Source organism: Morone saxatilis, unplaced genomic scaffold, assembly GCF_004916995.1.
Source record: "Morone saxatilis isolate NCDOM2014 unplaced genomic scaffold, NCSU_SB_2.0 Contig15, whole genome shotgun sequence".
In the NCBI taxonomy this organism is placed as follows: Eukaryota; Metazoa; Chordata; class Actinopteri; family Moronidae; genus Morone; species Morone saxatilis.
Genome location: NW_023339707.1, coordinates 14566002 through 14588659, shown reverse-complemented (window position 1 = coordinate 14588659; position 22658 = coordinate 14566002). Strand labels below are relative to the sequence as shown.

Genomic DNA, 22658 nt, shown 5'->3' with positions numbered 1-22658 from the left:
TATATACTCTCATTGCCGTTTTGTGCAGCTAAAGGGTAAAAATCTAAAGTTAGTTTGCAAATAATGCCATACAAATACTGTAGCATTAGGAAATAAACACAGCGGCTTGGACTCACCTGATCACTTGGTCACTCTATCTGTGGACAAACTGTCCCAACCAAACTGTTCCCATCACCTGCTGAGCTGTTAAAAATGCATAAGGGGACGTCTACTGTTTCACTGTGTGTCTGTAGGCTAGAACTGAAAGTCTACCTCTCTCCTTTGCCCTGTCACTGGTGTCAGAAAGAGAAAGGGAGAGGGAGAGAGAGAGAAAGGGGGAGAGAGGAAGGGAGGATAATCATCACTAATCTTTTCTTTCTAGATCTTGTTGGCTATACTTAGACTTGTCTTTGTGTACTTGGCCATGAGTACCTCAACAAACTTTCAAGTGTCAGTTTATTAAAAAAAACAAAAAACAAAAAAAACATAACAATGAAAACATTTTACACAGTACATTCACATTCAGTAATACTGTTCCCAAGATACACAGTACACATCACAACAATCACACAGTCAATCAGCATCAAATGCAAGAACGTAAAATTATCCAACTAGGAAATGATATGTGTGTCTAAGCATAATCCTCTTTCAGTGATAGTCCATATTTAATTTTCTCCCATGTTAATGTACATTTATAGACATCTATAGTGTCTACAGACACTCCCCAGGCCTCCTGATGATCAGTCTAACAGTCAGCGACTGGTATGGTCTGCCATTTCTATGTCCGAGCTGAGGCTGAGCTCGGCCATGTGATAGAGGGCGGGATCAGTGTGAGGGGAGAGCTGGGACTGACCCATCCTATCTCGCGACTGGACAATGGCCTGGCGCAGACAAGTGATCCACTGCTGCTTGCTGAAGGAATCGTTGGCCTGCAGGCTGTAAGGGTGAAATTTGGAGCGCCCTCTGCTGCTCACACGGAAACAGTTCCTCACTGGGAGATGGAGAGAAAGAGAGGAAGGAAATACGTTACGAGTGAAAGCAAGGTTGTGAATTTCACTTCAACTTATTGGGTGATGTGGCAATGCTATCTCTCAATTTAAGTCTAAATTTAACTCCTTCATCCCTTATTTGACCAGCAGAGGTCAAAGTATAAATAAACCTAAACCATAAATGCTGGTCATGTATGCATTAATAAAGTATGTATACATAACTGTTTGTAATGGGTGCTTTTCACCTCACATTATTTTTAAAAAATAAATAAAAAAATAATAATCAAAATTAATTGTTAGCTGTAGCCCTACACCAATGAGTCCATATAATGTAGCAACTAATACAACATTTATATGCTGTATGTAGATGTTACCTTTATCGTTTCCTCCGGTAAAGGCTCCCCTGAAGGTGCCTCCACCAGCCTCGCCATCTGGGATCTCCTCCAGATTTAACAAGGCATTGGGCAAAGGCTGTCGGTACACATTGAACACCTGACCTCCATCTTTGTCCTCTGTCGGTCTGCTCAGCACCAAAGCCAGCTCAAACAGGAAGACATGCAGACGCTGACAGACGAGACAGGAACACACAAGTCAGAGATATGGCTTCATGAGACTATTTATAACAAATCAATCATCTATTATTCAGATATTGCAGTAACATCTTTGTCGGGGTTACAATAAAAACAGCTCTTTTATATATGTGACAATTAGGATACAAAGTGCACTTTCAAAATACAGTGTAATACAGTGCTCATAAAAAGGGCCTAAGATCAAAATCTAGGGCAGAGAGGAGCGAAGGTCTGTAAGTATATGGATCCACCCTGTCTTGGAGGACATGACCCCCGTCAGCTGAGATACAGACAAATCAACACCACTCAAAGGTCAATGACAACAGAGAGTCACTACCTGGCCCTTGTTGTTCTTGAGCTCTCCGTGGCAGTAGATGAAGCGGGACTGCTGGATCTCTGGTAGTCTCTGACTCTCTTCGAGGTAAATAAGACCCCGCCTGTAGAACTGACACTCCGCCTCGCCTGTTTTCTGGTTCACCTCCGTGATGATGCTCTGGATCTGCTCCAACTAAACAGAACCAAAGTGTTACACAGCATTAATGTATTGTATCTGGCATTTTGGTGATGCACAAAGTGGCACATTTGCTCCAACTGAGATGTTGTAGAGTTGAAATTATATTTCTGGGCTGGGTTCTGAATAGGATACAACTCATATTAAATAGGCAAAATGTAAATGAACACATGTAGTATGTTTAGCATGACAGCATCCTGTCCAATGTGAGCCTCTGATAAAACAATGATCTCTTGCTGCCATTTGGAGGCGCCAATGTGCATAAATTGTACACCACAAATTATAGATTAGTTGGTTTTAATGCTACAAAGAAAAATCTGTACCACCTACAAGATAAGATAAGAAAATAACTAAATGAACAGCAATACATAATCAGATCTTTTACTGTGCATATGAAACATTAGCAGTTAGCAGCAACTATCTAAATATCTAAAGCAGCAGTCTCTGAAGGCATCATTTAGAAAAGCACTCAGGGACAAGAATTACAAGGTGCAGATTGTGGCGTTTGTTTTAGCCATTTAAATGGGCCCCTCGCAGACTTGAAATAATGAGGATGAGCAGACACGTCACACTGTGTAAGACTAAAGTCTGCAAGTCCGGAGGGTTAAGTAAGTGTATGGCAAAAGGAGAGTAAGTGTGTGTATTCATGTTCACATTTGTATGCACATGTACATGAATGTGTAGGACACCAACTCACAGCGTCAGGCAATGTGTCCTCATCCGGGTGGTCTGGAGGTGTGCACTTCTGTATCTCTTTCAACAGCAGGGGGTATTTGACTAAACGGCTCCGAGGGAGATCCAGGAAGTTCCACAGGTCCAGTTTCCTGCTGAACGAAGACTCCTGACACAGGCGCAGAAAGTGTTCCACTCTTTTCTCGTGCTTTTTCTGGTCCAGCAGGGCTTTAGCCCCCACCTGGTTACAACAGTATGTAACATAGGCCCCCAGGCAAGGGAACTGTGGGGAGGAAGAGGCAGTGGAGCAAAGGAGTCAAATAAAGTCAGATAAAAGCAGAGATGCACACAGATTGAACTCTGCAATAATGGTTTGGAGAGGAACATACTAGAGTAAATACAGGAACTGCAGAGAGAGATAGTGGGTTGTGCTCTTTTATGTGCCTCTCTCTCAGACTCTCTTGGTTTGCATGGAAATACTCACCCAGTTCATCAGCGTAGGCCCCACCTCTCCGACTGTCTTCTCTGATCCTCTGAGCCGCTCAAGACGACTGAGAAGATCTGGTACGAAACAAAAACAGCAGAGTCAAACGGGCTGAATTCTCATTGATTTTTGCTGACGGAACGCAAGTGTTACTAGAGCTCAAAGACAGGGATGGCACATTCAACTCATTCAACTTCCTTTACTCAAAAAAGACATTGCATCAGCAAACTCTAAATGAGCCAACATTGTCCTTGTGCGGGTTTAAACACCTGCCTTCAGAGCAGAATTAAAAATTAATATCACTACATCAACTGTATAAATATACTATATATCACCATATGGCAAATTGTTTTTTCTAGGTTAATGCAGTGAACTGTTACACATTTAATCACAGACAATGCATCATATATGTAAATATATAAAACATTTATTGACATTTTGAAATGTTTGAATTTATTTAGAATTATTCAACAATTCTCCACCAAAAGTCAACATATTTTAATATTTAATCATCACTCTGTTTGCCTTATACAAGATAAGGAAATGAGGAGGTTCTGTTGACGCATTAAAGCGGCGGTTGCGTGCAAAGCAGAGAGGTGGTTTACCTTCATGTAGAGGAATGAGAGAGTCCAGTGTACCAAAGATCTGTCCAAGCTCACTTTCTGTCATGATATCCAACTTCAGCATGGGCTCATAGTACACCTGGTGGCACGCAGCAAAGGTACGGAACAAGTGTGTCAGCATGTGAAATGGGCTTGAGGAAGTGGAAAGACACTTTCAAATATATTCGACTTTCATCAGAAGACTTTGGTTATAGTGGTGGTGTTAAGTGGAAAAGTACCTTCTTGACCAGACTGAGGTCATCAATGAGTTGTCTCTCTCCCTGAGTCAGCTCATAGATCACCTGCAGAAGGAGTCAAAATTGCTCAAAAATGGGATGGGACATGTGGTTACAAACACACACTCGCATTTCGAGTAAAATACACAGACGGACAGCATGAGCTCTCACAGCTGATTGTACAATAAAGGAAGTTGAGCTGTGCCAGCTCACATCCTCTTTCATAATCGCCGTATAGAGCTGCCTCACAGAAATAAGGTTGTCACCCTGCTCACATAGCAACCACTGCCCCACAGCTTGACCCATGAACCCCAAAACACATTTCGAAAACATTTCAAAACACACATTCAATACACCTGCAGAAGGTTTAGTTTTTAATGTAGCTGAATTAAACTTAGCGAGCAGCACCTCTTGACGTTTTATCTCCTTTGCAGTGAGGTCATGACTCTCCACTGTGTCACTCCAGCACTGGCTATTACGCCGACGGGGAAACGATGAGGCCTTTGTGCGTGAGCGCAGGGGGGCCGGGGGCAAAGGTCGGGCCTCTGTGCGAAAACTGATAGACCGCTGTGAAAAGAGCAGAGTGGTTAAACGTCTGCATGCAAAAGTAATTTGTAAGACAGAGGTGTGTGAGTGTACTTGGTGCACTGTTACCGAAATGGACTGTCCAATGCGTTTCAGAGCGGGGGTCTTCACTGGGGTTATAACACCTGTTAGGCTGTTGGACTTCGTCACAGGTTTGACCCTTTTATTACTGGGCTCCTAAAACGAAATCAACCATAAAACTTAAGAATAATACTTTTTTTTACATTTTTTACATTACAATTTTTACATCACAAGACTTTAAAACAGCTGAACACACATCTGGGCCTCGGGCAAAAGAAGAACACCCCACCTCTGAATCCTTTGTGTGGTCGGACATCATTTCACCCTCCTCATCTTCCTCCTCATCCTGATAAAACAGCATTTAGCAAAGTTAGAGGTGAAGTTAGAGACATGAAAGAGCTGAGGAAAGTGGAAAGAAAGATGGTGAGATGTTGCACGGTGCAGATCTCTCATTTCCTGTGTGACACTTTCAAAGAGGAAGAAGGTTGAAACTGTGCTTCTGTAGTAAAATACAAGATGTCTGCCTGTTTTTGCCACACTAACCACATCAGCTGTATATCCAGTGTAGTAACAGAGTGAGATGTATTTAAATACCAGCAATAAAAATGTATCTATGATGATGATAATAATATACATGAAATGCTGGCAGTAAAAAGGAACTATTCATGATAATAATACACACAATGAAGACGGCAACAAAACAAACACAAAGAAACTTAAGTGAAAAATCACAGTGGGTGAAATTTGGCAGGATGTCACATAAAAAAAAGGACTGATTTAAAGTTTTGTACGCACAGAGAGCTTCTGTGGCTACACAGCTGAACATAGTGTTCACGTCTGTCGCCAGCTCTGCACTCAGTTTTGTGGTCACAAAGGTAAGGTTGACTAACTTCCGCTAGTCACATAGAGACATGAATTTGAAGAAGAGGCACTGAAACACAGACTTTAATCTCAGATATATGCTCACCTCTATGATTCTGATCACAGGCTCAGGGGCTGGGTCTTGTTTTCTCTTTTTCTAAAAGCAGAAATGTATGTGAAAGTGAGTTTGTTTGGGGTTTTTTTTATGAGTGCGCCCACATAGATTTAAAAAAAAAAAAGTTTTTTTTAAATAAAGTAGATGGTGTGACTTACCCCAGCATGGTCACAGGCGATGGAGTGCGTCTCTCCCGGCGCCACAGACCTAAAAAGGGCAAAATTGTTAAAGACCGCAAAAAAAAACCACTCATACACACAGTTATGCTTTTTTAAATTTTTTTTACTTGAGATAAATGTAAAAACACCTTAAGGAGCTTTATGGGATCCTGTTAGTTTGTGTCTAAATAACTAATTTGGCAGTTTTCTTGTGGTTCCAAGTTACATAAAAGTATCTTTTCACAGAAAGGTGAAGGTTTGATTATTTTGTACTTAACAGTAATATCAAAGGGTTAAGTTTTACCACCCTGATTCCAAATGTGTACCAACTGTAAATACAATTCAAGATATTTAAGTATACTATCCTGTTGAATGGTAATCCCTGCCCCAGTCAGCTTTAAATGACATTGTGAGGCACACAAAGTAGAAACTTAACGATACATATAAAAGCCATCATACCAGGAAGTCCTCGTTTGACCGGTCTCCTCCACTTCCATCTTTTCTTTGTCTTCAGTGCATCTTCACGGAAACATTACACATTCTCAAAATGAGAAAGGTTAAAATAATCCAAATTCACACTGGTGTTTTGTCCGTTTCAGCAACACACAGCGAGTTGTTTGCAGGGAGCTTGTCAGAGTTCAGTGCACTCCTTCCTCCTCACTTTCTTCCTCATCGAACAATCGACCACATCCTTTAGAGTTGCACATACACATGTATCCGCTCTTCTCAGAGGAGGACCCAAAACTCAACTTATCACTCAAAGCTGTCAACTGATCGAACTTTTTAACCTTTATTTCGCAGACCCGACTGAACTAATCAAAAGGATGTAATATTGTAACTACAGGAAAGTATTCATTAAGTGCCCCTTTTTCTCTCATCTTGCACTCTCTGCATATATAAAATAAAAAAAAATAAAAAAGGTGACACCTAATTAGGGTTTTCATTGTAACTTCACAAGTGGGCGTTTAGCTGAATCAGGCTTCCCGGATACGCTCTATAATGAAGCTTCTGATGAAGCATTAAGAGGCAGGTCAGACAGGAAAAACATTTATATGACACTTCGTTTCATTGACCTATTTAACCAGATATGCAATTATATTTTTACCAAAAACTCACCAAAAAAAGTTAAATAACCACACAAAGTCAGGTATGTTTTTACATGTTTATTCACTATCACACTAAGTGCTCCCATTTCAAGATACATCTCATTGCCTTGTTCTTATACTGTAATGTCATTTGGAGTTAACAAAGTAGAAAGAAGACAGTTTATGATCTACAAGGTGTGCCAAAATTTTGTCCACCCCCCCCCCCAAAAAAAAATAAAAGTAATTAACAAAACACATGAAATATAAAGAAAATAAAAGAGAAAACTGATGTCATGTGCAAGAGCCCCACCAAAGCCACAAAGTGCTGGATGAGGTGGGTGCAGGGGTGCCTCAAACCGGCAAGGGTTGCTTCTTCTGCCCGGTATGAGATACTCTGATTATTTTCCAGTTAGGAGAGGCTGTAGACTCAGGTTTAGGCTTTGTCTTCAGGTGCTTGTACAGTTTCAAATTTGGGGTCTTGGGTAGAATTAAGGGCAGTGATATGACCTGGGGGCAAAATGGATTCTCAATACATCTGTAACTATTTCTGGGATTCTTGGCTTCTTTTATTTAATGGAGGTGGATCTTAAAAAACAAAACAAAAAACACAACAAACAAAAGAAAAAAACATTAATGTGGGACCAGGTCTACGAGACAGGGGTTGGAGGAGGGAAGAGAGCAAGTAGAGTGGAGGGGAGACAGTTTGCTGGATTAAAAATCCCTCCTTTAGTGCTGAAGGATAGTACGAGTGTGAGGATGTTTCAGAGGGACACTAGCTGGGGGCTACTGAGTGCCAAGAGAACACTAAGGCTTAGAATTAAGCGGAGAGGTTCTGCTACTGAGAAACTTCAGGAGGTCCAGTATACATGCTCCCTTCCTCCTGTGACACCCCTGTTCCCACAGCCGAGCACCAACTGGATCCCTAAACACACATACAGGTATCCTTAAATCAGCTTACTGGGGCTATGTACACTCAGGCACAGGTTTACACAAACCACAGGCCTAAAAAAAACTGATTGATCCAATAGAGCTGACCTGGATCAACCAACCCCACCCCCCCAATCCCCACCTCAACTCCTCACTAAGAACACCCACCCTGTCCCTACCCCCCTCCCCCTCCCCTGCAATCCCAACCCTCTTGTGGGCGGGTACAGTGTGGAGCTCAGCGGATGGTGTATCTGACATAGGGCACTTCCACATCTTCGTCTGACAAGTCGTTACAGCATAGCTCAAACACCAGGGCTTTCACATGCTTGCCCAGCTTCTTTTTGGACACCTTAGTCACAATCTCCGTCATCCTACAGGACATACAGAACAATACCATTATGACGATGATTAAAACACACCCTTAAATTTATGTGTTAAAGAAGGAGGCATGCGAATGCGAACAATATACTCACGGCAGGTCCAGTCTCTCTTTGAGTTTGGCAGCAGGCATGAAGAAGGAATAGAGCATGGACACTCCCTGAGAAAGCATAGTGATCTCCAACTTATGCTCGTTCTGACGAAGAACAGAGGAGAACAAAACGTGGTTAGTTGCACGCCAGAAAGCACATGGTGGAAAAGTGAAGTGGGCAGTTGATGAGAACGTACTTTAAAGTAGTCCAGGAACTGTCGGAGTGTCATCTCCTCCCCATTGGGCTGCAACCCTGTGACCTCGAAGCGATCCCACAACGACCAATCAATTTCATAGTACTGCAAAAACAAATTAAGAGAAAGGGTTAATGATAATGTCAGTCACAGAGAGATGTCACACTGAGCACCCAGTTACTGTTGGTCTTTGTTAAAAACGCATTAACAGCAGGGCACAAGTAATTAAATGATGTTTTCTCCTCAGCACACACTGATAACATCAGTGTGAGAAGGTGAGTTGAACTCACTTGCACCCAGGCAGACAAACTGCGTCTACCTGGTGCATCAGTATTAGCATGGCTGGATCATCATCGGAGCTCAAAACATCTAATGACCACATTTGGGTCGCCTTTTAGAGAGGACGCTCGACATGTTGGCTAAACACATTATGTGTCATCCTTTTGGACATCTAAGCAGCTCAAAACAAGCACCGCCACACGTGGAGCTACTCACCTTGTGTCGGGGAGCAGCAATGGGCTCAGAGAAGGCAAAGAAAGGCAGGGCCAAGTTCATGAAGCCATTCTTGAATGTCTCCAGCTTCTTGTGTCCTTGGACAATTTTGATAAGCTCCAGGCACACCAGGCCCACCACTGCGGCCGTGGTAGTGGCGATGGCAGGAATGATCTTGCCAGCGATCAGTTTGCTCTGGATTGGATGGAAGAAAAGGAATTTGATTATTTTACGGAGTAGAACGCATATGTAAAACAAGTCAAATATAATACTGAGTTTGGCCTGATAGATTTGCCAGAGAGCTATAGAATTTGCCATGAAGGACCAGGAGTCTGCAAGTCATTTCACTTAAAGTTAATGCTAAGTCTAAAAGGTTTGCCCCCACCTTGTGTCTGTCTGTGGGGGGAATGTCGTAGTTCTCTGCTCTCAGGTTGGATGCTGCTACAATGAAGTCCATGTGGAAGTTGGTGTCATCATCCTATTAATACAGAGCCCACCACAATCACACATGAGGACTACAATCAGTGCACGTGAGGTTATCTTGAGGACTGACAGCTTAGATGAGGCAATTGCACAGATATTTTCATATACAGGAAAAGGTGTGTGTACCTTCTCAAAGTCAATGGGGCTGAGTTTGAACTGGGAAGAATCAGCGGGAGGAAGTTGGGCCTTCAGTTCCTCCAGTCTGGAGTCATCTATACACAAAGAGATCAGTTGTACATGTGTCAGCAGCATTCATAATTACCCGTAATGAAGTTTTAACATCAATACATTATTCACAAACACTTTATCTGAAGATCTACAAAAACAACAACCTTGATTTATGACTTTAATGCTTTGTTGTACGAGAACAAATTTGCCAATCTTACCAACAGAGGAATTGCTATTCTGCAGGTCCTGATCAGACACGTGAATTTTAACCCCTGAACGAGGGGTAAATTGTGGCACCTTGACATCCTGCAAGATCTTGACCACACCTGCACGATCGGTGCTGCCTGGCACACCGTATGTCTGGGCATACAAGTTGGCTGCTGCCAATACATAGTCCATGTGCAGATCCTACAAAAGAGAGCACTTATGTCATCGTCTTGAGAGTGGACAGATGAATTCAGAGCAGACAGTGGGTCAAGGAAGTTTACATAACATTATTAACCCAGACTTACATTGCTAGTGCTGAAGTCTAGAGGGTGAGGACATCTCTTTGGGCCGGACCAGAAGGGGGCACCAGAGCTGGTGAGCTGAGACACACAAATAAATTAAAACCTTAGGACCACTAAACAACATTAAATATACATTTTATTTCTATTTTTTTTTTTTGTTTCATAACAATTATCTTCACTTTGGGATAAATTTGGGCATTGTGTGCCTTTATTAGATTGACAATGACCGAGAAATGAAAGGAGATGACTGAAAGCAACAAATGCATTACATTAGCAGCGTCTCAATGAAAAAAAAGCAGAGCCAGTCAACTAATATGAAAGAAGTAAAAGGCAGGAAAGCACCCATGACAGATCACTAGTCTATTTGCAGGCCAAAAGCCCTATTAGTACCATGTGTCATTACTATTTCACAACAGCCATAATTCTAAAACACGTAGCTTTATAACATGTGCAGAAGGCTGGGAGATTTTATGATTATTAATGCAGATGGTGTTTTCTATCATTCCTTAAAGAATTTGGGTAAACTCAGTCTCACAGCTGCAGCAGAGTCATGCATTCAATCTCCTCTAACACCTAGTTATTTCATTGTCATACAATTCAAATTGCAAGAGCAATGCTTAGGCATTGTTTAGAGCTTAACACACCTTAATCACCATGTTGGCTATGCCTCAGAGTCTATTACAGACAGCTGGGTTGAAATGAATAGGTAGCAAGAAGTTATGTGAAAATAAAACAGACAAATTATAATAGAAATAAAGAAAACAACAAAAAACAAGCCGCTAACAATTCAATGTTTTGAATCCATATGAAAACGTGGCGTAAACCCCAGGACAGACAGTAAGCATTCCACGACAACTGATATTTATCATGCAGTGAGCTGAATATGTACCTGATCTGGGGGGAAGTTGTGCAGTAGCTGGCGGATGTTGTTGCTGTACTGGCACTGCCAGTGATTGCGTGCCCAGGCTACACAGTCGGCCCAGCTGTGGGGGCAGTCTGTGACAAGACTCTTGTAAACAGCCTCCAGAACCTCCACAGGCTGAGCTCCGGGAAGTTTCAGAGTACGCTCCATGAACTTTGGATCTCTGCGAGGACAATAATAAAGCTTATAATCCGGTTTAAAAACATGTGAAGAGCTGTCACTTTCTGTCCATCTGTTCATCACCCAGCAGTGTCAGTCAGTTAACCGTTTTAAGCACGGGATTTTGTTTCATCTGTCGACACTTGAAGACTATCACCAGCTCCAACTATTAAATGAACTGTCAAAAGTAGTGATTGTCTGTAAGCTTATTAATGCAAAACAGAAGTAATTTTGCTAATCTGAACAACTTTCATGATGGAAAAAAAAAAAAAGCATGCCATATGTATCGGTGACTACAGTGATGCAACATGGTTTCTTTAGAATGACGTGGAAGGCAACTCACGTGAGGTACTGCATGGCGTTCTCTGGGGGCTGTTTGAATAATCCCTCAAACTCATCACGGGCCCACTGAACAGAGGACATTATTGAGAACAAGTCAATTACAATACTCTCAATTGACTACATCAAGTACAGTATGTATCTAAAACATAAAACCATTTCAGAGTAAGGTAGTGTCATTAGATACAAAATACTAAATCCATTTTTACTAAAAGCTGTTACAACATGACATTTGTGTTCCAGTAAAATTATTTCTGAATGTGGTCATATCACAAATTGCTCACGCGCCTACTGACCTGCAGTGTGTGTTCAATGGCATTTGGAAAGTTCTTGAGGGTACAGATGGGGATGGACTTCTCAGGTGGGTCTTGGCTGGAGCTGTACGACTCTGTGAGGAACGGGATCACAACCTGGACGTTGCCTTTGGTACCCAGAGTACCAGACTCCAGTAAGGGTTTACGGTAGTACACACACCTCCGATCCATGTACATACCTACACAATGGGCACAAACACAAGGCAGAGGACAGAGCTCACATAAAGAGGGAGATGCGTTTGTTTTTCTAGTAAGTAAACACTGTTAAAAAGATTTATAATAGTGGAAATATCTGCGTCTCTTACGTGCATCAACATTGTCAAGTGCATTGGCCACTCCATCAAGGCTTTCAAAGAAGTCGTCGTCATAGACTCTCTCTGTGTCAGGACCCACTCTGTTCTGGTGACCTGTGATTCTGATTGAGGGGTTCATCTGCTTCACTGCAGCGGCAGCTGTGTCACTCTTCATTTTCTGGTACCACACACACAAATTATATTAATATTTGTCAATGTTCTAATCCAACGCTAACACATGGAATTTTAATAAGCAGAAAACTGGTATAGTGGTGAAACTTGTTGACAAATGTTTGAGGGACATTACACAAAAACACGGTTTGTGCAGGATGTGTCGTCCTTATTAAAAAAAGGTACCTTCAATAAAGACAATAATTGCAGCCCACCACACTAATCTGTCAGTTCCTCCAACCACATTTCTTTTGAACATAATGGCCTTGAACAGAATGAACAAAATGTTCATGTAACAATAACAGTGTTCCAATACCAATCTGTGCTTTGAAATGGCAGTGTATTAAATTTATTACAGCGGGAAAGAAACACACTAATACATCAACAATGAGCCATAATGACCTAAGGCATTCTGTTCCCTCCATCTAAGTGTTGTACCATGACATCATCCATCATCAGCGTTTGGATCAAATGCACTCAGCAGTTACAATGAACTGGAAATCCATTTGCATCACTGCTCGGAAATATCAAATTCAATCGATAAATGGCCAACGCATGTTCCCATCTACAAATAGACCTGAATGAGTAAAATTAATACTGACCGTCACGTCTGAGGGTCTGAAGAGGAACTGTCTGTTGAGATTGGATTTCTCGATGGTGTCCATGTCTGTCACAATGACCTCACCCTCTCCACCTGCCAGTCCAATCATGGCAAAGTTTTTCAACAGCTCACAGCCAATGGCACCTGCTCCGACCTGGAATGATAAAACCTCTGTGACTAAAGCTTCCAAGTTGTACCGCATGTTCTTTTGTTAAAGACACCATTTAAGAAAAAAAAACATCCATTCATAGTGGTCAGTAGAGAAATACAAGCTAACAAAAGCATGCCAGCAGTACACCAGGTTAAACTTATTTCAATGTGGCTATGTTAGAGAAATGCAACTGTAACTAAGGCATGTTATGTTTTTACTGACAAAACAGAAAGAAAACAACAGTGTCTGTTATTATTCTGTCTCTGAATGCTTCTCCACCCAATTTCATTTGTTCACAATATGAAAAATATAGAATTTCACCAGACTTGTCCTCTAAATCTCCCTTAGCAACAGGGTGCCAGAGGAGGTGTTGGAAAGTTTTCTATGGCCGACTCACCAGGAAGTAGCGCTGTTTGCCAAGAATTTCCTGCAGCTTGGAACCAAACACTGCAATCTGCCCATCATATCGACAGTTCCTCTGGGAGGAAGAGAGATAGAAAAACAGGTTTAACACAGTTGTTTGTTGCCATCAGTTGCATCTGTCTTCTGTCTTCAGTATTCAACATTCAGTTGAGAATTTGCAATGAAAACCTACAGGGGCGCACTCTTCCTCTGTGAGTATGACTCCTTCCTCTTCAGCCAGGCACTCCAGGGCATCAAAGTACAGCCACTGCATTATGGGCATGAATTTTCCTGTGCATGCCTAAAAGAACAAAGCATGTAAAAATGTAAATCTGCATTTATGACAGAAAGGTTGATTAGGTTTGAAAGGGTTAGTGCAGTACTTCAGATCTTCAAACATCTAATCACAGATAACAGTAACACCATAATACTGTAGTGCTGATTTAACGTCAATTAAAACAGTGTACCACTGACCTTCATCACTTCCTGTGCAGCCAGACCCCCAATGAAGGCATTGACAGGGGCCAGGTCACCAGCAGCAACAAATGACAATTTTTTGAGAAGAGCTTCATCCAACTGTTCCAATTTGGCTGACCCCGTCTGGGCAGAGTTCACCTCTTTGACCAACGCCAGTAGCTCCTCACCATCAGCCTGGAACATAAATTAAAAAATGTTATGTACATTTTTCCCTGCAGTGTTGCACAATTATTCATACAGGATCTCTGCAGTAGTTTCAGTTTTGCATGTAATGAAAAGGGCTACAGTTAAATAGAAGCTAATGTTTCCACATTATACCACTACTGAGTCTCATAAAAGTGATCCATAATCATTTAATCAAATCCCAGTCACTTCAAGCCACTGAGGCATTTATACCTGGCTCCAAGGTACAGGAAGGTGGTTGTGTTTCTTCTGGAAGGCATGGATAGCCTGGAAGCCCACATGCAGCTGTCCTGGGCGCTCGAATTTTGCAAAGTCTGTCATCACAAACTCTGGCTCAGCCAAAGAGGAAGAGTAGGATTTCTGCAAAAAAAAAAAAAGAAAAAAGAAAAAAGCATACAAGATAGTGAGGTTGGGCTACACAATAAAATTTCCCACTGGAAAGAAAAACAACAGATAATGTGGTGAAACCAGTATTGTAGTGAGCTTAGACATGATGGCAATATTGGGGTGAGGGGGAGGCAGTCACTTACAAAAGCAATCTTCTTGGGCATCTTGACTTGGGAAACAATTCCTCCTCTTACATAATCTGTAAAGCCAGTTGTGTCACAGATGCTGAAGGTGTAGGGACCTGGACAGAGACAGAGACATATCAGTTTATAACTGTGATTACCACACAAACCAAAACTTGTCTTTTCCTAAACAGAAACAGGTCTTACCCAGAACTTTAATTTCCACTGGCTGGCAGCCATTCAGCTCGGTCATACCCTGAATCTCAGTAAAGGTGACATAGTCTCCACTCTCAAAGCCATGGCGAGCCTCATCCAGACAAGTCACAACCCCTTGATTGTCCTGGAAAAACCAAGAGAGTTTGGCGATTTAGTTCCAAAAGGATATCCAGGGTTGCCACTCTTTAAATAATCTTTTTAAAGGACCTTTCCAAGACATTTTCCAAGTGTTTATATTGACAATACAGGACACCACTTGCAAACAAATGTATGTATATATAATTTACCAGTTGGCCCAGTATTGACACAATTAAACCCCAGTTGTATTCCTAGTTTTTTTAATGATGCACGGTTCATGAGGAATTGTCTCATATCGATTACGTCAGCATAAAGGTATTCGGCTGTTCTCGTCACAGCAGATATTTCCGCTGCAGTCTCAGCGGAGCGGAGCCACGGTCTCCGGGGAATTGACTACAGTTTACTACAGTTCCTCTAACGTAACATTTGTTCACAGCCCATAAGAAACAGTTCAAAAATAGAATTAACTATATTTTACAAAAATTATAAAGGTAGTAACTGAAGAAACTGAAAGTGTCACATACAATTAGCTTTGTGTGCTATGCATGCATTTTTCAAACCACAAAAATGTTACATTTGTTTATTAATAGGCATGTAGATACGACCGCCTATAGCATTTCTACTGGGCTTCTCTCAGTATTCAGATTGCGGCTACATAAAATCATAGAATTCACGCAAAAAAGATCGCTGCAAGTCCGTTCCACTTTGTGTCTGGTGTGAGTAGCTAGATTGACAGACAAGGAAGCCGAAATTTTAAAAAAGGTAGCCTTTTCCCCCCCCATTCTGCTTTTTGTCTGGCAAACCTGCTGTGAAGTGTTCAGCGTCATGTAGACTCGCCATTCCCGACCTGTCGCGCGACAACGTGACGTCACAGGAGCGCCGTAACTATTTATACTTGCGCTGGTGGTCGCAACACTAGTTGCAGTCTTCTCCTGAACAGAGGTGTCGCAAACTGAGCAAAGGCTACGACTTTGGGCTATTTCTACGCACTAGAAGAAGACCAAAGGGAAACAATGGCGAATCTTTTTTTGATTTTCAAAAATTGGCACTTGCTCGGCAAAGCTTCCTGTTTCCGGTTTGGCGCGCTCAGCTGAAAAAAAAAAGTGGTGCGTGTCATTTTGAAGTAACCGTGTCACGCGACAGGTCGCAAATGGCAAGCATACTGAGGCCTTTATGCAGCACAGCTTATTATACTAACAATCACGTTTTATTTTTTTATAAAAAAGGTGCACCTAGGTTTACATAGTCAATCTGAGAGAGAGATTTTATTTTAATCAATAGTCATTTTAAATCAATTTCCAGATGTATCCATGACTGAAAGGACACCCTTCCATCTTCAAGCTTTACCTTAATCCTAAAAGAAAAAAATTATTTGAAAAACATTCTGGGACAGACGTAAAGACCAACCTTGGTGATCATGGAAATCATGGCACTCAGGGGCTGCTCTCCGTTGGTGTCGTACACTATCATCTCCTCACCAAAGTCACAGAAAAGTTGGCTGCAAAACATAACACATGGACATAAATGTTACACGTTAACAGACAAGTGGCTACACACTCCGTCTGAACCATAAATGAACAAGGAGTGAGAATCTTACCCAAACAGACCACGTGTGTCTGCGATGATCAGCTTGATTCCTTTGCTGTGGCAGAAGTCCCCGACATGCTGCTGCTCTTCCAGATCGGAGTTAGTCAGCACCACCACCTAGGTTACAAAAAGAGGCAAATTTAAAACACCAGATTGTCTATCCTTTCTGAAAGTTCAATGAGAGTGGGGAAACATCTTCGAAGTCTCTACGTAAGTCATACCTGGAACTTGGTCAGGTAGTCTTCAGCGAGGGCTCCAGTATAGGCGGTCACCGGGACATAGTTGTTGAGTTCGGCCAAACGGTGCTGGCTCACCTCCGCTCTGTTCTTCCCCAGGTCATCCTCACGCAGGTAAAACTAACCACATAAAAATACATACCATGTAAGGAATGGATACTAAAATCAAACAATAACTTCAACTACTAGTGGATGAATGCCAAATATGGCAATAAAGGAAAATAGACACCTTATCAGCACACCTAAAAGTAAATCTGAAAATGCCATTGTGTGAAAACAAAGTTAAACAACTTCTGTTCATACTATGGTTATCATTTTGGAAAAATTGCCCATCCATACTGAATTACAAAAACACAAAGACAGCATCAATATTCTTATCTCCTCTTTCAGTTGGCTGACAAATTGGGGTAATCACAGCCATAACTCAGAAAGGAAAGAGGGACAAACAATTTTCTCACTCTACTTGGTCTCAGCAGTTTCAATCTCTGTCCTGTCACAACCTAATCTATGAATTAATCATTTAGTGTTTAAATATAGCCAAAACATTTTTAGTAGTCTGCTATACTGACATTCAAATGAGCAATCAGAGTTGGAGGTTACAGACAGTTTTTGTCCTCACAATTCTGCTGCCAAGCATCTGATCATGTCGGTGCAAGAATATGTAATTATTTTATAAATTATAATATTATAAACCAGTTTATCCAGCTAGCAAATATTTCTTAACACCTTTTTCCAGATGTAATTTTACTGGCTTAGTGTGGAAGAATTGGGAGGAAGAGAAGGTTTCAAATTCTCGCCTAGTGTGGACCTTTCCTGAGATTCAGTGGTTGATTAAAGGCCACCACCTATAAAAGATGGATGACATGTCAAGCGGCAGAAATATAAATAGGCTATTTAATTCAGCTTGACGAAGTGAGGACACTGGGGGAAATGCCAGTGGTTGAAATAGAAATGTTTTAGAGCACAAGGTTAAACTCAGACTGTCGCAAATGCAGCGCACATAAGGCTCTGGTCACAATCATACAAATCTACAAACAAAAAAAAAAAAAGAAAAAGGTCTCTGCTGAGCCACCTGACTTAACACCTGAGCTGTATTCACATGTATCTGCCTGGCCTTAAATAGACACGTCAGAATTCAGGGTCTGGGTCTGACAGACCTAAACAATCTCTCCAGTGTAATGATGTCCTAAAACAGGCTTTAGCTCTACTATGATTATGACCCAGGGAGAGGCCACCCACTGATAAATCTGGGTCAACCAATGGCTAGCAAGGGTGGGGGTTGTTGCAGTTCTCTTTTTGGGTGGCAACAATACAACACAACGTGTGACTCAGAGATAGAGCCATGGTGCACTTTGGAATCAGGCTAAAGACGCTGGAACGCCAGATAAATCTCCAATAAAAGTAAATTGGCTGAGCGAACCGATGTCGGAGTTAAAATAAATAAAAATCACTGTACTAGTGTAAGTGGGGACATGCGTTTACACACCTGAGAGGAGAGATCTCTCCATTCTGCAACTCCTTGGTCGTGCACAGTGACACTTCTAACTCCTCCCAGGATGACGTTCTTGGCAATCTCCACTCCCAGACCTCTCATACCAGAGATGAGGACATTGGAGTTCTGCATGCGCTTCATAGCCTCATGGCCCAACACATAACTACAGGAGGAGAGAAAGCATCATCAGCTTAACTAGGCAATCTTAAACAACTGGTCCAATAATAAATACTGATGGTTGGTCTTTTTTTTCCTTTATTAGGACAAAAAACAAAACAAAAAAGGCTTACAGCTGTCTGGAGTAGAGGCCTTCATCGATCTCAGCATCATTGCCATTCTTAGCCATGCCCTAGAAAGACACAACAGGGGTTACAATCAGTTTAGGTTAAGTTTTACCAAATGTATAAAGTGTATAGATGTTAGTGCTTACGTTGGCAGGTGTGTGGGACAGATCAGTTCTGACAGAGTTAGAGGAGGAGCAGTGGGATCCCGTCTTCGTCTCTGTGTCTGACAAGCGACGCTTCTTGGACAGCGGCGAGCTGGACATCTGTGCATCAACAAACACTGTTAAAGACCGGTCACGTAAGGCACAACAAGATACACTGTGTCAACGCAACAAATTCCCTTTACACGTTTATTAATTGTTTATAGTGGATAATATAGAAAAGGAAGTCTAAAAGCTTCAACAATTAAATGTAGACAGAGGCAGCACATTGATTACACGCCTGCATTTCATGTAAATGTTTTAACGGCTATAACTTCAGATTCAAATAACTGAAAACTATATAATTCAATACTATGGATCCATCATGTTGAGCAGTCAAGCTAAATGCTACAGAATCCCCTTTAATGTTGAAGAGAGGATTTCTAGTCTAGGAAGCAGCTGGGCTGGCGACAGGCCAAACACAAATCTGCTAGAAAACGAACTGCCTGGGAAGAGACATGAATAGCAGCATTATCAGCTCTTTTCATGCTCAGAGACAGCGCTGGCTTGTTTATGTACTTCTATTGTTTATTATACCGGTATTTAAGGACCGCCAGCATCCTTTCAACAAAAAGAGCTGAATCATTAAAACTTCACTGCGGTAAAGTGAGCAACACCTCACGGTAGCTTGCAGGTGTGGACACACTGACCACACAAAGCCGCTGGAGCTGTCCTCGCTATGAAGAAACAAAAGGGCGCTTATTAGGAGAAATACTTTAAAAAAACCTAAATACATTGTGATTAACGGGGGGAAAAAATCGGCCAAACGCAGCCACTCCGGGAAGTGAAACAGGCCGCAGTGTCTCGCACATATTCCCACCCCACGACAAACATGATCCGCGACAATTTCCGCATCCAATGCAGCTAACTCACCTGCGTCCTCGAAGTCAACCCGACCCGTATATAAACCTTCATACAACTTCAAATGACCAAACGAGTCGGGCCAAGTCTTATAAATAACGGTACAACCGGCTAAAAATAACAATTTCACCGGAACCTGAACCGGTTCGTGAAAAATGAAAAACGAAGGCATCCGGCATGATACAGCAAAGCACCGAGCCACCCGGTCAGCACTGTTAACTCTGGTTTATTTGCACATAATCCACAGCTGGTGACAAACCACAGCAAAGCTCGAAACATCTACGGGAAAAAAAAATAAAAAAAAAAATAAAAAAAGCTGGATCAAATATCAGTTAACCACACCGAGAGGAAACCGATTAAGTAGGTTGCGTGCCACTAATCAGTTAAGTGATTTGGCAAGTGGACAGAGTGGAAACATTAATAACTTAGAGGCAAGAAAACACCAGGCAGGCAGCCGATCCGTGAGCAGCTCGGCCTAGGCCTGTATGCGGAACAACTTTACCAGCTAGCAGCTGTAGCTTTGTGCAACCTGCTCGCAAAAAGAGAGCGACGGGTTCATTTTGACAGCCAGCGATCACAGCTCCTCGACTTATGCGGCTTAATGTTACAGCACCAAAACAAAAGACACCGTCTGACTTTGACGCTCAATATAAACGAGGTTTTTTTTTTTTTTAAATTCACGAATGAAAGACTAGCCATTACACTCGTGCTCCATTGATATCTCTTTCCTTACCAATAATCCTTCTCAGTCCCTTCCCAATGCGAACCCGCTCCTCTCCCGCAGTGTCTAGATGTCAGTAATATCGATGGCAGTAAATTCGACGGTTCGTACAAAAGAAAGAAACGCGATGCGGGATTGGGGATGGTCTGCACTATATTGTCGAGTCACTATGTCGTTGTGCCGAGAGTCTCTTCTGTGTAATTGCGTTGCTGGCTTTGCGACTGCAGACGGGAACAAAACCAAAATGGCAGATGGGGAGAAAGGGGCGGAGGAGCTGTGACGCATGGGCTAAAGTATTCAACAGGAGAGGGTCGCTGCGAGCATGCTGCTCCGCCAGGAGCTCAGCTCATTGGCCGCCGACACGAAGCCAACGCGCTTTCATCCCGCCCCCCTCGCTACCAGAAGATGCATGCCATGTATGTTACTGTACAATGAACTACAGGAGCTCCAGCAATCCGTGTATATATAAAAAAACAAACAAAAAAACACCGTATTTTATAAAAAACACGCGCATAATATGCCTGAAGTGCAAGAGAGAAAAGTTCAAAGTACGGACTGTGATTTTTTTTTTTTTTTTTTAAAGTATGGACTCGTGTACCGGTGCTGAATGAGATCCATCAATAACAGCAGCTTTGTTCCAGCGCTTGCGAAAAGTCGCCTCGCTGTGGAGCTCAACTTCACACACTGAACTTTCACCAGACGTGCCACACAAAGCGTAACCAAATGATATAACGTTAACACACTCCAGGGTCTCATTTAATCGTACCTATGCTCACTGCGACGCCAACTGAGGTTTGAAGACGCACTTTCACCCCCCGAGTTCAGCACAACACCACAAGTCAAGGCTGGTGGTGCTTGTAATGGTAACTTAAGGCAGGTACAACATTAGGAAGGCTATTTTGCTGGCTACAGTGATGCTGAGCGTCTGGGCCCTCAGTCACATTGAGGTTAGGGGTGAGCATTCCTTGTAGAGGAGGAGTATTGGGGGAGGGGGTGCCTGGCAAATGACAAAGGCCCAGGAAAGAGTGGGCCGCATATTCTCGGGTACACATGTCGAGGGGATCCCCAATCTCACCTTCTTGCTGCAAAATGATGAAAAAAAAAAACAACAACAACTCAATTATCCACCTCTCGATCTGAGCTGTAACGCACGAATAGCATTCATGTCACGTTAACAGGCTCCCCAACTTGACCATCTTGAGAGGAGACACCAACGTTAGCCCACATCACGTTACTGTGGTAACATCGACCCGCCGTGCTATCGTTAACCAAAACGCATCCATCGAGTTGAGATATCGCCAGGGGATTGTAGCAAACGTGATGCAAGTTAGCGAGTGTCCCCCCCCCTCTTTAATACTGCGTCCATCTTAACGTGTGTGTTTGTAGCCGACTAGCCTTTAAGCTACCGTTAAACATGATTTAATCACACATTAATTCACTCAGCGTTTCTCCTGCACACAAAATGTGCAAATGTGTTATCGTTATCAGTAACGCGACTGTAGCTTGGTAGCTACGGCTAGCCGAGGGGGCCAAGTGAAATGGTTACGATAGCCGACGGCAACTACCGTTAACGAGTACCAATAACGCAGATCAAACGACTGCGTAGTTGTTAGCTTGTGTGCGCTAGCTTTCAAGCTATCTAGCCACCCAACGACTTTTTCCTACTTGTGCCGCTATGTGAGCTAACTAGCTACCGTTAGCCAACTAGCTCAGGCTAACACTTACCGAGACTGGAGCTTACACAAGTGTGCACAACTTACCACATCCGATATTACTCGGCCTGATCTGTAGTATTAAAATCGGCTTGTATTTAAGCGAGAAAACCTAACAAACAACGTGACAAGTCAACACGGCCGTTGATTGCAAACTGAAAAGTATGTCAGGGTGGCGGGCTCTGTGTGAGTTTTTCCGCTGGACGGTTGCCTGCCCGGCTGTTCCCGAACCGTTTCCCCTCACTCTATTTCAGTTGAAAGCAAAGCAAAGCAGCAACATGTGCACGTTACAGGCACTACCATCATCCCGGTCCAGAGGGTTGGCCAACAAGTGAATCTTATTGATTTATCGCAGGCACATGTTGTTATTCATGTTTATTGTTCTACCACACCACTTTGAGGGTAATACGTATTGATTTCTACACGACTACGCGGTTTAATCGTGTGTTATTAGTTTAGAGCGACGAGTAATTTTTGCACCCCCGCGCCTTCTCGCGTGTAGACTGATCCGAAGGTCACGCAAGGCCAGATGGGATTTGTAGGCATGGCGTGATAATATAAAATCTCTGCGAGAAACGATTGGATGATGTGTCTTTCAGAACTAACTAATTTAATTCATATCAAAGAGATAATAATTTACA

The 22658-nt window shown here is 42.4% G+C and overlaps 2 protein-coding genes and 1 non-coding gene across 4 annotated transcripts; all 3 read right to left on the bottom strand.

Annotated features, from left to right (window-relative positions):
* Window positions 1–418: 418 nt before the first annotated feature.
* Window positions 419–6482, bottom strand: arhgef3l (Rho guanine nucleotide exchange factor (GEF) 3, like). The gene is made up of 13 exons (XM_035656229.1): window positions 6242–6482; window positions 5783–5831; window positions 5616–5666; window positions 4938–4994; window positions 4697–4804; window positions 4451–4609; window positions 4046–4108; window positions 3810–3906; window positions 3205–3281; window positions 2746–3003; window positions 1875–2045; window positions 1343–1532; window positions 419–970 (listed from the first exon to the last, which is right to left on the bottom strand). The coding sequence occupies exons 1-13, from the start codon at window positions 6277–6279 to the stop codon at window positions 732–734; spliced, it is 1557 nt and encodes a 518-aa protein (XP_035512122.1). The 5' UTR covers window positions 6280–6482; the 3' UTR covers window positions 419–731.
* Window positions 6483–6930: 448 nt separating this feature from the next.
* uba1 (ubiquitin-like modifier activating enzyme 1) lies at window positions 6931–22274 on the bottom strand. Of its 2 annotated transcripts, none has more exons than XM_035656216.1 (26): window positions 22066–22274; window positions 18670–18786; window positions 18530–18588; window positions 18234–18402; window positions 16733–16867; window positions 16522–16628; window positions 16332–16422; window positions 14838–14970; window positions 14652–14749; window positions 14335–14481; window positions 13936–14112; window positions 13655–13762; window positions 13457–13537; window positions 12910–13062; window positions 12149–12314; window positions 11826–12022; window positions 11534–11598; window positions 10999–11194; window positions 10113–10187; window positions 9819–10008; window positions 9559–9644; window positions 9335–9427; window positions 8953–9144; window positions 8461–8562; window positions 8268–8368; window positions 6931–8165 (listed from the first exon to the last, which is right to left on the bottom strand). In XM_035656216.1, the coding sequence occupies exons 2-26, from the start codon at window positions 18784–18786 to the stop codon at window positions 8030–8032; spliced, it is 3174 nt and encodes a 1057-aa protein (XP_035512109.1). In that variant the 5' UTR covers window positions 22066–22274; the 3' UTR covers window positions 6931–8029. The 2 variants fall into 2 exon arrangements, with proteins under 2 accessions (XP_035512109.1, XP_035512108.1); XM_035656215.1 differs by lacking the exon at window positions 22066–22274 and adding an exon at window positions 20318–20571.
* Window positions 8696–8816, bottom strand: LOC118325056. Its single transcript, XR_004796581.1, has one exon. It is a non-coding gene; the product is annotated as a small nucleolar RNA U6-53/MBII-28 (small nucleolar RNA).
* Window positions 22275–22658: the final 384 nt, after the last annotated feature.

Coding starts and splice junctions, on each gene's coding strand:
- arhgef3l (XM_035656229.1), bottom strand. CDS start 6,279: ATGGAAGTGGAGGAGACCGGTCAAACGAGGACTTCCTG. Junction 5,832..6,241: donor GGTCAAACGAGGACTTCCTG/GTATGATGGCTT, acceptor TGCCCTTTTTAG/GTCTGTGGCGCCGGGAGAGA. Junction 4,995..5,615: donor CTGTGATCAGAATCATAGAG/GTGAGCATATAT, acceptor CTGTTTTATCAG/GATGAGGAGGAAGATGAGGA.
- uba1 (XM_035656216.1), bottom strand. CDS start 18,786: ATGTCCAGCTCGCCGCTGTCCAAGAAGCGTCGCTTGTCAGACACAGAG. Junction 10,188..10,998: donor ACAACTTCCCCCCAGATCAG/GTACATATTCAG, acceptor TGTGTGTCTCAG/CTCACCAGCTCTGGTGCCCC. Junction 9,428..9,558: donor GCCCCATTGACTTTGAGAAG/GTACACACACCT, acceptor CTGTATTAATAG/GATGATGACACCAACTTCCA.